Source organism: Crotalus tigris, unplaced genomic scaffold, assembly GCF_016545835.1.
Source record: "Crotalus tigris isolate CLP2741 ecotype Arizona unplaced genomic scaffold, ASM1654583v1 scf7180000017731.4096049, whole genome shotgun sequence".
NCBI classification, from domain to species: domain Eukaryota; kingdom Metazoa; phylum Chordata; class Lepidosauria; order Squamata; family Viperidae; genus Crotalus; species Crotalus tigris.
The window spans coordinates 3,255,385-3,272,315 of NW_024096599.1; the positions used below are offsets into that span (position 1 = coordinate 3,255,385).

At 37.4% G+C, this 16,931-nt stretch overlaps 1 protein-coding gene across 1 annotated transcript in view; it reads left to right on the forward strand.

Moving 5' to 3' along the window:
* The window catches only part of LDLRAD4 (low density lipoprotein receptor class A domain containing 4), a 270,690-nt gene that overhangs the window by 86,355 nt on the left and 167,404 nt on the right, over positions 1–16,931 (forward strand). Inside the window, exon 3 of the mRNA XM_039339281.1 lies at positions 13,592–14,079. Coding sequence (XP_039195215.1) covers positions 14,040–14,079 — 40 coding nt within the window. The 5' untranslated portion in view covers positions 13,592–14,039. The remainder of the gene's footprint in view (positions 1–13,591; positions 14,080–16,931) is intronic.

A 16,931-nucleotide genomic window follows, 5' to 3' on the forward strand; every position in this document is an offset into this window, starting at 1 on the left:
TTTCCTGTTTCCTGTATATACAATAGTTTGTCCTGCCAATGTTGCTGGGGATATGGCTTTGTCCTTGGTAATTCCTTGATTAGGATGTTGTTTTCTACGTGATTGTTTGTCTGGTATTAATCCCTGCTTAAGGACTGCTAAAGAGGATGTGTTTTATTTGTTACATAAATATGGTTTATTTATGTGTCAGTTGGTGGCTGATTTGTCTCAACGCAAAGCTTCCAGGAATTACCTAATATTTTTTTATTTAGCTTAGTGTAGGATGCTCACAATTTCCCAGTTGAAACTATGATTGAAGACAATCTGTATTGATCTTTCCAAATGTATAGGTTATTCATTCTTTCTTCATTTTTAAATTTGTATATAATTTTATGCTATCCAAAACCCCTAGTGCAGTAACTTTGTTTCAAGCAAAATGCATATTTTGGAATTCTAATTTATACTTTATTACTATATAAATGGAATGAATAAAGCGCATTCACTAGGAGAGTTTAAAGTTAAAATACTTTAATTAAAGTATTTTACTATATTAAAAGGTTGCTAAGCTTTCGTTGGGAAAACTCCCCAACATCTTCAGGGCTGAGAGACTGTTTCTAACAAGGTGGTTTAAACGGGTTCCATAGACGTCTGCGCTTGGTTCCTAGACCGTGCCAGCATTCCCCGCTGAACAGCTGATAGGTGGGAGGGGGAATCGGAGTAAAGATTTCTTCCGTTGTTCTCTCGAGCACTTGTGTTCACATCTCCGTCGATCTCAGGGGGTACGAAGCTGAAAGCACCAGCCTGAAGATGACGAATGGGACTTCATCGAAACGCCACAAGACACTTCCAATTTTACGCGGGAGAAAACCCGAACAACCAAAGACATATATATATGTCTTGACAGCTATCCAAAACAAATATAACCCCCCCAAACACATCTTAGATCTGACCAACCACTGCCTATCCAACACATACTTCATCTATAATGGACAAAAATACAAACAGAAGGAGCACCCATGGGATCACCCCTCTCACCTGTCATTGCCAACCTCTACATGGAACACTTTGAAACCCAAGCTCTAGAAAAATCTGATCACAAACCCAAACTCTGGCTCAGATACGTAGACGACACCTTCATAATCTGGCCACATGGGAAAGAAAAACTGGACAACTTCCTCACACACCTCAACAGCCTACACCCCAAAATACAGTTCACCATGGAAACAGAAACTAACAACCAACTTCCCTTCCTGGATGTCTTAGTCTACAAGAAATCCAATGGCTCCCTAGGACACACCATCTACCAGAAGAAAACACACACAAACCGCTATCTGCACGCTCTCTCACACCACCACCCAGCACAGATCAACTCTGTAGCCAAGACACTCATCTCCAGAACAAAACGCTTAGCTGACGAACAACACCTAAAACCCGAACTACACACTCTCACCAATGTACTAACATCCAATGGATTCCATAGAAATAAGATTACAAACCTAATCCAAAAAGAAACCCCCACTAAAATCCAAGACAAAGAACAAGAAAACGGCAAAGCCCTCCTCCCATACATAAAAGGCACCACAGACAGAATCAGTAAGATCCTCCATAAACACAACATCAAAACAGCATTCTGCACAAACAGAAAAATATCCACCATCCTTAGAAACCCCAAAGATAAAATTGAATTAGAAAATCAAGGAGTATACGAAATCCCATGCACCACTTGTCCCACCACATACATCGGACAAACCAACAGAAGAATAAGTGCACGCATTGAAGAACATAAGAACTCAGTCAAAAAAGAGGAACCAACATCTTCCCTGGTCCAACACCTTAAAGCCACAGGACATGAAATTGACTTTAAAAATACCAGAACCATTGCCAAAAGTGAACATTTTAATAACAGAATAATCAGAGAAGCCATTGAGATAGAAAAACGCCCACACAGCATGAACAAGCGAGATGATACCTCCCGCCTACCAGCCATTTGGAAACCCGCCCTCATTGACAAACGACTCCCTAACACAAAAAATGATACCAGACCCACACTCACAAAAACCACACAGGATGTCACCACCAAACATCCACGCAAAAAACAAACCCAAAGCCACCACACTGACTATGAGGCACGACCACAAACCAGAAGCCAGACCACAGCTGCATCATTAGCCACTTTAAACCCCCCCAATCCATACATGAAGCAAACTGACACCCTCCATGAAGAGGAAGCACGACCACGAACACTAAGCCAAGGAATGGCAGGGCAGCCCAAAATCTTGAATCCCTCTGCAACTCAGACTAACCTGAGCACAACCAAACAGAACACTCCCCCAGCCAATCAGAGCACAGCCAACCCCCCAGCCAATCAGAGCACAGCCAACCCCCCAGCCAATCAGAGCACAGCCAAGCCCCTAACCAATCAGAACACACCTCCACCCAATCAGAACACAGCCAAGCTCCCACCCAATCAGTTCATACCTCCACTGGCAGTTAAAGGAAGAAACAGCCAAGACCACACACTGCTGCTCGAGGCACGAAGCTGAAAGCACCAGCCTGAAGATGACGAATGGGACTTCGTCGAAACGTCGCCAAGACACTTCCAATTTTACGTGGGAGAAAACCCGAACAACCAAAGACCTACATACAGATACCCGCGAAAACCTCAGAAAACATATATATATATATATATATATATATATATATATATATATATATATATATATATATATAAATAAATATATATATATATATACAACCAAAGACCTATATATATGTGTGTGTGTGTGTGTGTGTGTGTGTGTGTGTGACATTTAATATATGTGTGATTAATTTAATTTAACAACTCTATATTATAGATGAGTGTCTTATTCTGTAATATGATTTAACCTGGGGAGGTAATTGAAACTAGATTTCTTTGTGAAAAAACAACAACAGGAATACAGTTCATTCAGTCACTATTATTCATTTGAATGATTATTGATTTTCTTTTAAGAACATTATAGTGGCATTGTACAGTGTGTCAGGATTTTTGGAGTAGGACTTGATTCTTTCATTGTGAGGATTTGTTGTGTGAGGTATTTGCCAAAATGAAGTAATATATGTACGTGTGAGTGTGTGTGTGTGTGTGTATACACATATATCAGTAGATATAGACAATGGCTAAAATGATGATGATGATGATATACTCATACTCAGTATGTGTGTGTGTGTGTGTGTGTGTGTGTGTGTAGAAAGCTGAACTTAAGGTATCTTTTATGTTTAACAGAAAATATTTCCTGTTGCAGTCTAACAACCACAAATGTATTATTTGACTTTCTTTGCAGGGGAAGTTATCAGATTAGTAATTCTGCCAAACATGTTTGGGGAATGTTCCTTTGTCAGAATGCATAAAGTAGCAAATCAAGACATTTTATTGAAACATGACTTTCCTTGATCCTAATAAAAAGTTGCTAGAAGTAATGGATGACTACTATAGATAATCCTCACTTACTTATGACAGTTGGCAGCTGGCGCTCCATGGTTAAGTGATGCAGTGGCAAGGTGTGATGTCACGTGACTGTGCCAATTTATGACAGCAGTTTGGTAATCCCAGTTGTTGTTGTTAAGCAAATCCCATGTGGCTGCAGTGTCATGGCTTTGCCATTCCCCTGCAGAGTTCCCCATAGATTTTGCTGGTCAGAAGCTGGCAGTAAAGTTCCCCATAGATTTTGCTGGTCAGAAGCTGGCAGTAAAGTTTCCAAAAGGCAATCATATGACCGTGGAACGCTGCAGTGTCATAATTGTGAACTGGTTGACACGTGCATGAATTGTGATCATGTGACTGTGGGAATACTGCAACAACTTAAAGAAGTCACTGAACAAGTGGTCATTAAATGAGGATTAGTTGTATATTTAGCACGCTTAAAGAACATCTAAAGTACCTAATAAAATATTTTTTGCCTTTAAGAAGTCGTGAGATACGTGGTTCTAGCTGTCTTGATCTAATTCAGCAGTTTATTTATAAATGACGTCATCCAAACATAGACATATTCAGTTTAAAATTATATAAAACTCTAGTGTGCAGTGATAGGTAAGTGAAACCATTTTCAAAAACATATTAGTTATCTCTTTTCTTCAGATATGGAAAATTGCTAAGAATGAGAGCACTGTTTTATAATTAAATTTCAGTAGGAGCACAGTGGATCGCATGGTTAGGATGCTGGGTTGGAGATTAGCAAGCCTGCATTCGAGACCCCGTGTGCTGCCATGGGGTGAACTCTCGTCCTTTGCTCCAGCTCCTGACAGGAACATGAAAGGACATGGCAGACAGCTCCGCTCTGTGCATCGAAGGGAAAATGGGCTGGAGAAAAGACACTTCTTTTCGACAGCTCCGTGTTGCAGTTCCCCTCCCTTCCATGGGCAGAAAGGAACTCCCTCCTCAACTGCTGGTAGGATTTTGGCATGGAATATTTGCAGCATTGAGCATTTGGAAACTAGCAGAAAACCTCTTGCTTCTTGGGGCTGGCTGCAAATGCCCCATCCTGCAAATGGCCTGGGCCAGTATCCTGCTTGGATTTTGGGACTGACTTTTTCATCCAGCCTCCTTGAAAATGAATGCATGCTTTGGCAGAAAAACTCTATCCTGCGGAATGAAGTCAACCCAACAAGCAGTGCTTTTGCTCTCAAGGAGGCTGGATGAAAATGTCCTTTCCTTTTTAACAAAGTCTTCTTGGGAGCAAAAACACTTCTTAATAGATTGATCTGTTAAGTGGTGGGATTTCTGTGCTAAACAGTGTTTTTTCCCTCAAGGAAGCTGAGTGAAAAAGTTCCTTCCAAAACCCAAGTAGGATTTCCTGTTTGGTTTTCATGATGGACTTTTTTCAACTAGCTTCCAGGGAGTCATCTGGGCAGGCAGCAGCTACCTTCCCTGCCAACTTCCCCATTGACTTTTTGGGGAAGCTGGCAGAGAAGATTGCATATGGTGATCACATACAATGGTTGTAAATTTGGGCACCAGTTATAAATTCCTTTGTCCAGTGCTGTCATAATTTCAACAGTTGCTGAACAAATAATCTTTAAGTGATAATTACCTGTAGACAGATTCTCCTTTCTTACATCAGGGGTAGCAAATAATGAGGTTGAGGAAAGGATAGCTGTAGTAAGAAGAGAAAACAAAAGAGCAAGAGTGATAAAGATGAAAGGCAAAAATAAATGAGGAGCAATGTTTGATAAAGTTTAAGGAAAGAAAAAAGAAAAAAAAACATTGTTTTTGAAAAATTAAACCTTTCTTTTGTTGCAGAATTCATTCATTCAAAATTTTATTTTATTTATTTTTTTATCCCAGTGCACTAGGGTTGTGTACAGGAAAAACTGCAAGCAGACTGAGAAGTGTTCTCATTCCTACCTGACAACCCTTCATATCAGCTATTGAAAAAAGTATTTTCCGATGACAAAATGTTACTTTAAAAAGTGACACAATCCCAAATCTTCCCATTACAACTATTCAGTATCTTTTTTCATCTTAAGGGGTCAAAAAAAGTATTTTGTTATAGAAAAATACAGTTTTGTAACTGTTCTCAGTCAGCAGCTCCAAGAGCATTGCCAAAAACAAACAAACCTCTTTGCAGAAACTATTTGACCTTCTGTGAGAGCAAATAGGAACAAAACATGCTGTTGAGACCATTGATTTGGGTTATCTGAGGCAACAAAATCATTTTTTGACCAATCATAGGTCAACCTACCATACAAGACATATTTCATAAAATATGAATTTATTTTTGTTTTGATATTATCATCTATTCTTCCACCTTCCATCTTCTCTGAGAGCACTTCTTCAATAAAAAATAAATATGAAAAAAATCTGAGAAGAGCAATAGAAATAAACAATTAATTCACATTGAAAAGAAATGATTGAAGAGGAAGGTTTTTCATGCAGGAAGAACACAGGAAAGTACAACTCCTGAGGAAGTCTTTTACATTGGCTTTAATATCCAGACATTAGAAGCTTCTTTAGGAGAGCTTCTCCTATTGCTTTTAATGTCTGGTCATGGTCATATGAAGTCTCTCTCAGCCAGGACTCAAGCTTTTTAAGCCCTTAATGCTCACAATCAATATCTTAAACTATGCTTGAAAAATAATTCTCTATCAGTGAGGGTCTTTCAGCACAGAAGTAATATAGACCTAATGTTGTACGTTAGTAAGCAGCCTCTTTGCTGCATTTTATATAATTAAACATTCCAGACATTTATTCTGGACAGCCCACATAGAGTCTATTGCAGTAGTTAAGTAACATAGATAATTTTATAAATCTTGACCATTTGTGGAATGATTGCAGCTGATGCACAAATCATAATTATGCAAATTGCTTATGTGCTGCTATTGCCAACTGTGAATCTATGAATTACTCTGAATCTAGGGAACCGTGAAACAACCTTCATTTCTTTTTCTGCAATGGTGTCTGTCCTTTGAGGTAGTCCTGAAAAGAAGCAACAGCCATGAGTTTTAACACTACTTTTATTGTAATGTTACGATACCAGAATATTACAAATCTGAGCTCCCTCCTCCCTTACTTTTATTCTTCTGAAAACTAGGGACTTTTTGAGACACCTTTTCCAATTCAACCCCTCCTTGGACTTAGGTTTTGTTTATCAGACCGTTGTCTAGGCTATGACTGTTCCTCCTATCTCCTAAGATCATTCCCACATGCTGCTACATCTGGCTATGGAAGTTTTGAGCCATACTGATAATTTTCTCAGTGACCCTTCCCAAGACGTTGCCTGTCTTCCTAGATCCATTGTTCAACAGCAGGGCCTTCCTTTTCCCTAAGGAAAGTTGACCTCTTCTCTGTGCACATTTTACATTTTTCTCTAATAATTTAGCGTGAGTAAATTTATATGGATTGGGAAAGACCCAGAGTTAAATTTAATGTTTTTACAAAATTTTAAGTTTTCTAAATATCAATGTCAATGCTGTATAAATACTAGTGCACCCAAATAATATAACATACTATTTGGGTTTTATGGTGATCAAATAAAGAAATATTTTAAAAAGATGGTGTTATGGTAACTATGCCCCTCCCCCCCAACAGACAAAGTTTATTGGTTTCAAGACAACAGTGATCCAGTGATTAGATTAGTAGAAATAGCCCTGACTCAGATTGGGAAGCTCAAGTATTGAAAATTAATGAACAGTCAAGGATTCCAGGATCTGATCTACTTTAATGAAAAGGCATCCAGTAGGCAAATGACTGACTCACTGGCTCACCCATCAAATTTTCATCTAAGCAAGTGACAACCTTCTCTTTCTGAGACTGCTGCAAACTGTTGCTAGCTGAACACATTTTATTTTGAGGGGTCCTTGCTACTCTGGCAGCAATGATGTTATCTAGTTTGGGTAATGAAATGTCTGCACAAAAACCACCAAGCCCAGAGAGCACCGAGGACCCCTCATTTCAACCTTGAGTTACAAATATTCTCCTCTATTGGTACACTTTATTTTGAATTGTGTCTGAGTTAATAATAATAGAATTAGTGTGGACATGCATTGTAGGGTAGCAAATAAATGTTATAAATGCTTGTTGCGTTTAGAACGTGAAAGATGCACATATCTGTACCATTTTACTAAGAGTATGTGGACTTTGGAAATATTACAAACTAGAACATAATTTCAGCCATTCTCAACAAACGTAATTGATTTATTACTTCCTTTGTTTAACTTCATATGTTGCATATATTATTACCACAATGACTGAAAAGTTACTTTCAGCTCTCAGTATGGTAACTATTTGGTAGTATAAGATTAGTGCATTTTTTGATCTGTGTTATACAATTGAGTAAAATGGAGGGAGCACAGAATTATCTGGGGAGCTGGTAGAAATGTACAGTATGTATACTCTACAGTTTTTGTTCTTAAAATATTATTTCTATACACAGTGTCACATGCAGATATAACCTATGGTAATATATTCCATGTTAATTTCTTTTGACAAGTATCTGAATTGTTTATATTTTTAATGCCTGTTTTCTTATAATTCACAGCATCTTGGAGGGAAAGATAAAAATCTTTCAGAATTTTGTGTTCTTCAGGAGATTTGGAGTTAAGATAAATATGGGCCAAGCTGAGGCTAATTTTCCAGTTACCAGTGTACAGTATTAGTTTTAATGAAATGCATATATTATTAAAATTGAACAGTTACTATCATTTTTCTTTTATCAGATAAATATAGCATGTGATTGGACATGAAGAGTCTTCATGTATCAATTTTGTTCCTCAAAGCTGCCAATACTCAGTTATTAAAGGAAAAAGAAAGTATAATCTAGCTCAGTTTTGTAAACATTAGTGTTATGAGCACCCTGCAGCTGATTGTGTCTACAGTTTTTTAAGACACTGTTTGCTTGTCTGGGTAATGTTTCATGTGCACTTCTTTATTTAGCAGCCAGACAGAAGATGTTGACTAGTAAAACATTGTAAATAAATCAGACTCATTTGTGCTGCATGGTTTGGTTTAGATAAGCAGACCGTTCTACTTTTCCTAGTAACATATATAAGAGTCTTGGGGTTTGTTTGTTTGGGTTTTTTTCCTCTATATTCGACTCTTGAATAGCTTATGATTATGGCATGGACAGACACAATTTGAACATTACTGACTGATTCATTTTTCCAAGGTGACAGATTTCTACAGGATTTTTTTTTAAAAAAAAGTGGGACCAATATCAATTCCAAAGATCACCAGTTTCTGTAGTAAAACTACCTTTACCAAATTAGGTAGTTAATTCATCTATTGAATATTTCCTGCCCCACCTTGGAAATATCAAACATTGAAATTGGAACTTGTTGCAAATGAAGTTTATGATTAAAATAGGTAAAAAGGATGTCTACGCGTACCACCTGTGGTACTTTGCCACGTGGCAGGTGGGATGCAATCGTCCTAGACGAGTGTAGCAGGGAAGGGGAATGAGCACAAGCGAGCCAAGCCTGAAGGAGATGCAGCTGCAGGACTGTCTGGGCTTGGCAGAAGCCCCAGGAGCCAGCAGGGCTCCAGCTGATTGGCTCCAGCTGATTGGAGCTTCCAGAAGCAGTGCAGAGCTGGAGGTGAACTTAAGAAAAAGGTGGGGAGGAAGAGGAGAGGTTATAAAAGGAAGTGGTTTGGGCAGGAAAGGGGAAAAAAGACAACAGGGAAAGGTTTAATCCCTTTAAACAAATGTAATTAGTTTGACCCCTTTAATTGAGTCTGTCTATGGCTTTTAGAAAGTTTTCTTTGAAGGTAAACAGGCTTAATTTAAAGTTAAAGCTTTTCGCAATTGCATTTTAGTTCGAGTTGCAACATTGTGACACGTGACACGCCTGAGGCATCTTAAAGGAAAAAAAAACCAGGAGTTTATATGTTTCTTTATTTTGTGAGCCTTTCTTGCTTTGCACTTGATTCCTGTGTCTTTAAGGGTACAGGGAAGGGATTGGGGGGAGGTGCATTCTTACTACACTGTGGAAAGAACTCAGAAGGGAGAAAGGAAGAAAGGCTGACCAGCTAGCTCAGGGGTTTACAAACTTTAAAGCTGTGGATTTCAACTCCCAGAATTCCTCAACCAGCCATGATGACTGAGGAATTTTGGGCGTTTAAGTCCACAAGTCTTAAAATTGCCAAGTTTGAAGACCCCTGAGCTAGCTGGTAGTGGTGCATATTAATAAACGTGGATAAATTCATCATACATTTGTCAGTGCAAAGGGAAAGTGATTCAGCAAAGGAACAGCCACCAAAGAAACTAAAACTGGTACTTTTCTCCTTTTTTTCTACAGTTTGTAATATTTTATTAGATTATAGAATAAAATACAAAAATGCAAAAGCAAATAGTAGGACACAGTGGGGAGGAAAAGGGGGGAAAAGTGAGGGGGAGAAGGGAAAAAGAACAGACTTCCTCTATTGCAATAGAAGGAAGCATTAACATTGAACCTCAACTTTTTACTTTTTCATAATATTATAAACTAGCCATTTCTATAACAACAAATGAATCTAATCAGTGAAACCCAAAATCCCCCTTTATTTAGTCATCAAGTTTTTGACACCTTGCTAAGCACTGGTGGTACTCGAATATTGTAATGTCCTAAAAGTGATACAATCTGTGAAAAAGTTGAAAAGCCCTGGTCTACGCATATGCTTTCTCTCTCTCTCTCTCTCTTACACCACACACACACACACACACACACACACACACCCCTAAGGCTTCTCTAGCCCCTGGTTTCAAGGTTTGAATGCTATTTTGTTTTCAGACAAACAGCCTTCCCAATTGTGTTCAAATGATACAGCCATCCTTCTCCAACCCTCATATAATAAAACAGTAGTTTTACTGAATCTTTACATGTGGGCTGGTAGCGACAGAAATTAGTGTAATTGTGTGTTTGGGATTTCTCTGACAGTTTATCATCAATAAATGTTTTAAATATCAAGGGCCTTTAATCTTTTTCTGTCTGTCTGTCTGTCTGTGTCTTCTTCCTGCCTCAGCCTGGAATGAGGATCTGCTTTGCATTTTTCTGTGTTCTGAATTTAGCAAATTCATTATAGTTGAGCCCCTGGGGATTAAAATATTGTTTTACCTGCTATTAAAATGTTACAGAACCTCATACTGTATAAAGTTCAATTTCTCCAGCAGGAAACAAAATTTTGTACTTTACTTTTCTCTCAACACTTTCAAGTTAAGATTCTGACTGAAGTCAGAATCTGAAGAAAAGGCTGGAGGAAAATTACTTGTTTACACTTGGTTTCAGGCTAAAGATGGTTAGAAGAGAAGAGGCAGAATCTTTCTCTTTCAACAATCAGCAATTTTTGCTAGGTTGGATCACATAGTGGCATATCAGCATTCTTGAATATGGGCAGTGTTTGTTGTTTTTGATAGTGACACTGTTTCAGTCTAGAGGTTCTTTTGACTCTGTCAGTTTTTTTTTTAAATAAAAGGCATTCCTGGGTGTTGTTGGCTGAGGATTACTTATATCTTGGTCAGTGTTTATAAAACCAAAGACTGCTTCCAAGCTTTGATTCCTAAAATGTTCTAAAGCATCTTGGCAGTACATCTGCAAATCAATACACTTTGCACAGCAGTTATAATAGCAAGTGAATTTACTGTTGAGAGGAAGACTTTTATTTTCTCACATTCAAGCCATTATGTTTATAAGTGCTGAGGAAATGTGATATACTTACAATAAAAATAGTAGCTCAGGAGAAAAATTGCATGTCACATGGAACGTACGCTTATATTTACTGTGTAGATTGTCCAGAAAAACATCAAAATATTCAGAGCTGTCCAAAAAATTGATCTTCTCAAGCCAGGTTAGGAATTCTGAGAATGTTAGACCTTAGATACCACCAGTGCAGAAGTTTGGGGAAACTTAGATAACCACCACTGTTTTACCGGTCATATGAAATAGAGCTATGCAAATCCTTATGTTTTGGAATGTACAAAGTGTGCACAGTGGATCTTTTCTCTAGACAGACATGATTACAGCTACTTCTGTTTCGTTGCAATTGTGATGCCTGGCCACTTTATTTCATTTTTCCTTTATTTTGCTCTTGCCCATTGCTCTTGCTTTCTGTGTTGAATCCAGACAGGTTTGACCAAACGATTCACCACATATATTGCTTGTTTATTGTTATTGGATATTAGTAACCTAGTTATAACATTATATAATTTAAAAAAATAATATTTAACTTGTTTAATTTAGGCATAGCCTGACTCCAACCGAGTTTGGGTAGTGCACAATAAAACCAACAACAAAAAACCAGGAAATAATAACTATGAAAGAGTAAAAGAATATACCGGTACAACAAAAATCAATAGCGTAACTGGTTAACCGCACCCATGCACAACCTAGCAAGGACCCCAGCTACCGCAATCCATAGCTTAAGAACAGTCAGGTCTTTTAAGGTTTTCTGAAATGTCAGAAAGGTGAAAGTGGTATATATTTTGGGGAAATCTCATTCCATATGACAGGGCTGTTACAGAGAAGACATGCTTTTGGGGTTCCGATAGGTGACGATATATGAAAGAGTGGCATCTTTCTTGGATTGAACCAATTGGGCTGCAATGGTGTATGGCAGTGTTTCCCAAACTTGACCATTTTAAGGCATGAGGACTTCAACTCCCAGAATTCCACAGCCAGCAATGCTGGCTGTGGAATTCTGGGAGTTGAAGTCCACATGCCTTAAAATGGTCAAGTTTGGGAAACACTGGTATATGGTAATGAACTTGGGAGACAAGGGGAACAGTCAAGAGGCAGCTTAGCCCTCAGAAGGAATGTGAGTGTGGCAAACGTCTCAGAAGGAATCCTTCCTGGTTTCTTGGGCTGTAAAGGCGATGGGGGAGAAATGTACTTTCACATTTATTCTGTTAATATAATCTTATAATAAAGTATAATTAGTTCACCTGGACCTGCAACCTGTCTGGACTACCTCTCAGTACTAAGGGGCTATTACAAAGAAGAGGTTATTCTCCAAAGCACCTGAGGGCAGGAGAAGAAGCAATGGATAGAAATTAATCAAGAAGACAACCAGCCTAGAACTAAGGAGAAATTTCCTGACACTTAGAATGATTAATCAGTGGAATGCCTCCAGAAGTTATTAATGCTCCAATACTGGAGGTTTTTAAGAAGAGATTGGATAATAATAATAATAATAATAATAATAATAATAATAATAATAATAATAATAATAGTAAAGTTGGAAGGGACCTTGGAGGTCATCTAGTCCAACCCCCTGCTCAGGCAAGAAACCCTATACCATTTCAGACAAATGGCTGCCCAGTCTCTTCTTGAAAACTTCCAACACTGGAAGATAAAGTGTCCCTCCAATGAACAGGCACAATGCCTTGCAAAGGTGTCCTATAGGACTACCAAGATATGCCCATCATTGTCCATGCCATTAAATTCTGGAGCAGTTGAAGCTTTTGAGTGTTCTTGAAGGACAGCCCATATAGAGTACATTGCAGTTTAAGCTGAGATGTACTATAAAATAGTAAATATTATTATAGCACAAGATGATGATGATGATGATGCTATCCGTTCTGTTGGGTTCTTAAAAAAATTGATTGGAAAAAAAATATTCATATCTTTACTAATATTGTTTTTAATAGTTGGCTTTGAATTGATTTTTTAGGAAAATATTTGAATTCTTAGCTATGTTATATGTGCATATTCTGAGGTTTTATCTCAAAAGATAAATGTTGAAAGCACAATGTCATATCCAACTTCCTGTTTTATAATGCTTTCATAAAGTAAGAATAAGATCTGATAAAATGATAATTACATCTTAGAACTGAGGGTCTTGATTTTTTTACTTTTTCCTATTAACTGCAATTTTGTTATTGTGCAGCTGCCCCATTTTACTAAATGCAGCTTTTGAAATGTAAATCATATCATGTTCTAAAATGCATTATTGACATCATTCAAGACTGTCTTTGCATTTCAAAGGCATATGCAATCATACTTAGATCTCAAAATTCTAACAAATCCCCTTTAATGTGTATAATCAGTTCCTACTAAATAGGGCTTTGTGTGTGTGCTTGTATGTGCATGCAAGTGCTTTTATTCCTTGAATGTTGTAGTTCTTACCATAAATCATCTTAAAACATCTTTCTTTTCAATTTCGTAGCCTGCACAAGCGAACGGTGAAGCTCAAAGTGATCACAGAAAAGGAGTGAAGAATACCTCTGGCTGACTCTAAGCAAAATGAGCACAGAAACAAGCGACAGAACCCTATGATGTTTTCCAAGCAGAGACTTAGACTAAATGTCGAACTTCTTTTTATGCATGGAATGGCTGCTATCTTCTTCACAAATACAATGGCTATAATTCTTTGTCAGGACGGTTGAGGCACTTCACCTGAACTGGCCATCTGAATTTGAGACACATCCCATTTTCCCTAGGTCTTAAAGGACCTGAGAACAAGTTGGAACTAAGGGATGTTAAATGCTGGATTGGGATGAAAAAATGGACACTCAGAAGTGAAGATGGAAGTAACTTGATCCCTACTACTGCATAAACTGCCTCTGGAAAGGAAAGGTTAAGATTGGAGTCACAAGCTTTAGTGGGAGAGCAGTATGCAGGAAGCTGGTTTTCAGGCTACAAATGCTTTCACAGGTAAGGATTTTGTTGCACTGAACTATAATCTTCTATTGCTTTTTTGCATCAGATGTAAGGATTTGAGATATGCAAATCAAAGCCTTGCACTCTTAAGGTTTATTACAGTTGTGTATCAACAGCTGCTTTTATTGAAATCCTTCTGATGAGGAAAGTCAGATTAATATCCAACTGGAGAAGTATTATTAAATATTTCAGTTAGTTTTCACTCAATGCTAGGCATGAAGCATGATAAAGGATACAAAGTTTTATATATATTTCCAGAATATTACGTGGTAAATCTGTTTTTCAAATATCATATGCTAGATGACTTTGTATGTAAAATATATTATACGTATGTAAAATATATAATTCATAAACTTTATATTGATCTTGTTAAATTCAATATGCCTGCTATTGAAAAACTGGAATAATGCAGTTTCATCAAGGAGCTTCTCAAACTTTGTCAGTTAAAGCTTTTAAGCTTTGTATTTTGGATTTGGTCAGAAAAGCCTGGGAAATCATGAGCAACAGTAAGTGGTGACTCTTTGGACTCCAACAGAGGTTATTTGGAAAAACATAGTGGTCATGCAATGTAACTCTAGTCAGACAGTTTTTTTTCATATGTGGGTGAACTTGGCAATTTAAATCAGCAAGAGATGCTGGATGTGGTTTGTTTCTATTTTTTCAGTTCAAGGTTCTTGGGAACCCTACAATAAAATGAAATAAATATCAGGGTTACATTCATTTTTTTCACAGCTTGATTTAGTGAAATTCTAGTAGATACCATAATAAACTATCAAAGGAAATTTAGACACATTCTTCTAGCACTGTTATATATTTTAATGGTTTAGTTGTTTCTGTTGGCAGAGATTAGAGATAGTGAGGTGGGTTGATTTTGTCATCTTGCAGAGTTAACTGACTGATCTGATTTTCTAAGAGTCCAATCCAGACTATTGGATTACTGTGTTAAATTCCACTGAAGCTGATGAGACACTGATTTCAATACAGACTAGAGCTACTTACACGAATCTGAATCGTAGCAATTAAAAATAAAGAAGTGGATATAATCCAACTTATTCTAAACTGCCCACTGAAATTTTGGAATGTCTGTCATAATGCTCATGTCAAGAATTGTTTATAAGAAGATCTCAGCTGCAAATGTCTTCTCTATAATAGGACTTTGTCCTAAGACATTTCCAATCTTTATATGCTTCCTTCAAGGCTGCAATCTGTTTCTGACCTAGGTGATTAGGAAAAGAAAACCTTCTGAAATGTGTACAGAGAGCTATATAGAACAGAACAGAACAGAACAGAACAATAACTTTATTGTCACTCTGAATGTACACTAATCGGCATACATTAAAATGAAATTTCGTTGCATTCAGCTCTCAAAGGTCACCACCATATAGAGCTTATATATGGCATATATGTGTATGCCGGTAATTTGCAACAAGTCAACATTATCAATGGAAGTTGATATAGCTAAAATTATACCATGTCAGATAAAAACCATGTGAAATGGTTCTTAAAGAAAATTGCTGAATAGATCAAAATACTTTTTTTCCATATTCATAATCTGTAAAGCGATGTGTATTATCAGAGACACTGGTGACTGTTAAGCAAAAATATATATTCCCCAAAGTCTAGTTTCAATTTATTGTGGCATAGATAGTCCTTGACTTACGACCACAATTGAACCCAAAACGTTGATTGCCAAACAAGACAGTTAAGTGAGTTTTGCCACTTTTTCCAAATTTTCTTGCCACAGTTGTTAAGTGAATGACTGCAGTTATTAAGTGACTTGGTTGTTAAGTGAACCTGGCTTCCCCATTGACTCTGCTTGTTAGAAGGTCGCCAAAGGTGACAACATAACCCTGGGACACTGCAGCCGCCATAAATATGAGCCAGTTGCAAATTGTCTGAGTTTTGTTCACGTGACCGTGGGGATGCTGCAACGGTTGTAAGTGTAAAAAGTGGTGATGTCAATTTTTCAGTGCCATTGTAACTTTGAATGGTGGCCAAAAAATACTTCTAAGTTGAGGACTAGCTCTACTGTCCTTCTTACGAAAAATAAAACAGCCTAGAAATGGAATGACAAATGAGTTGGAACATGTACGAAGATAGAAGATAAAGATGTCCTTGAGTCAAGTTCTTGAAAAAATGCAGTTGAAACCACATCCAGGAAGTTTCCTTGGCAGGGCTAAGGAAGTGATTTGCCATTGACCTTTCAGCCTAGCCAGCTGTCTTAGAATTTTTAAGCAGTCCCACTTTCCATGTACTATCTGTATTCATGTCAGAAGCACCTCCAAAGCTAACTGAAGGGTGCTTCTCAATTGAAAGGATTAGCCGGTGACAACACCGTTGCCCAGGAGACCCCTGACTACCAAAAGTAATGCAATCTTTGGGGAGGCTCCTTTCATATCCCCCTTTCCAGGTACTAAACCCAATTGACCCTGCTTAGCTTCGAAAAATAAGTCAAGGTCAGTTAGATGAGGCCATGTTAAGAAGCAATATAATGTAATTTGCTTTTATATGCTTCGTGGATATACTGTAGGATGATATTATAATTAGGATGATTCTTAAGCTCTGTAAATTGTAATGATGTCTCTTTAAAACAAGTAAAATTATAGCCTTTGTTATGTCATACATTAAAATTATTTCTGCCATAAGTTACTTCTATTTTGTGTAACATAAGGTTATGTAATGTTTTGTGCTGAAAGTTATTACTAGATATTCTGAACTTCATTTCATACACATAGAGAAAATTTCAAAATAAATAGAATTACAAATATAACCCTTTAACTAGTGAAGTTGTGGTCTTCAGAAGTATATTTTAAAACTACATTAGAGTATTTTTATGAACTTTAATA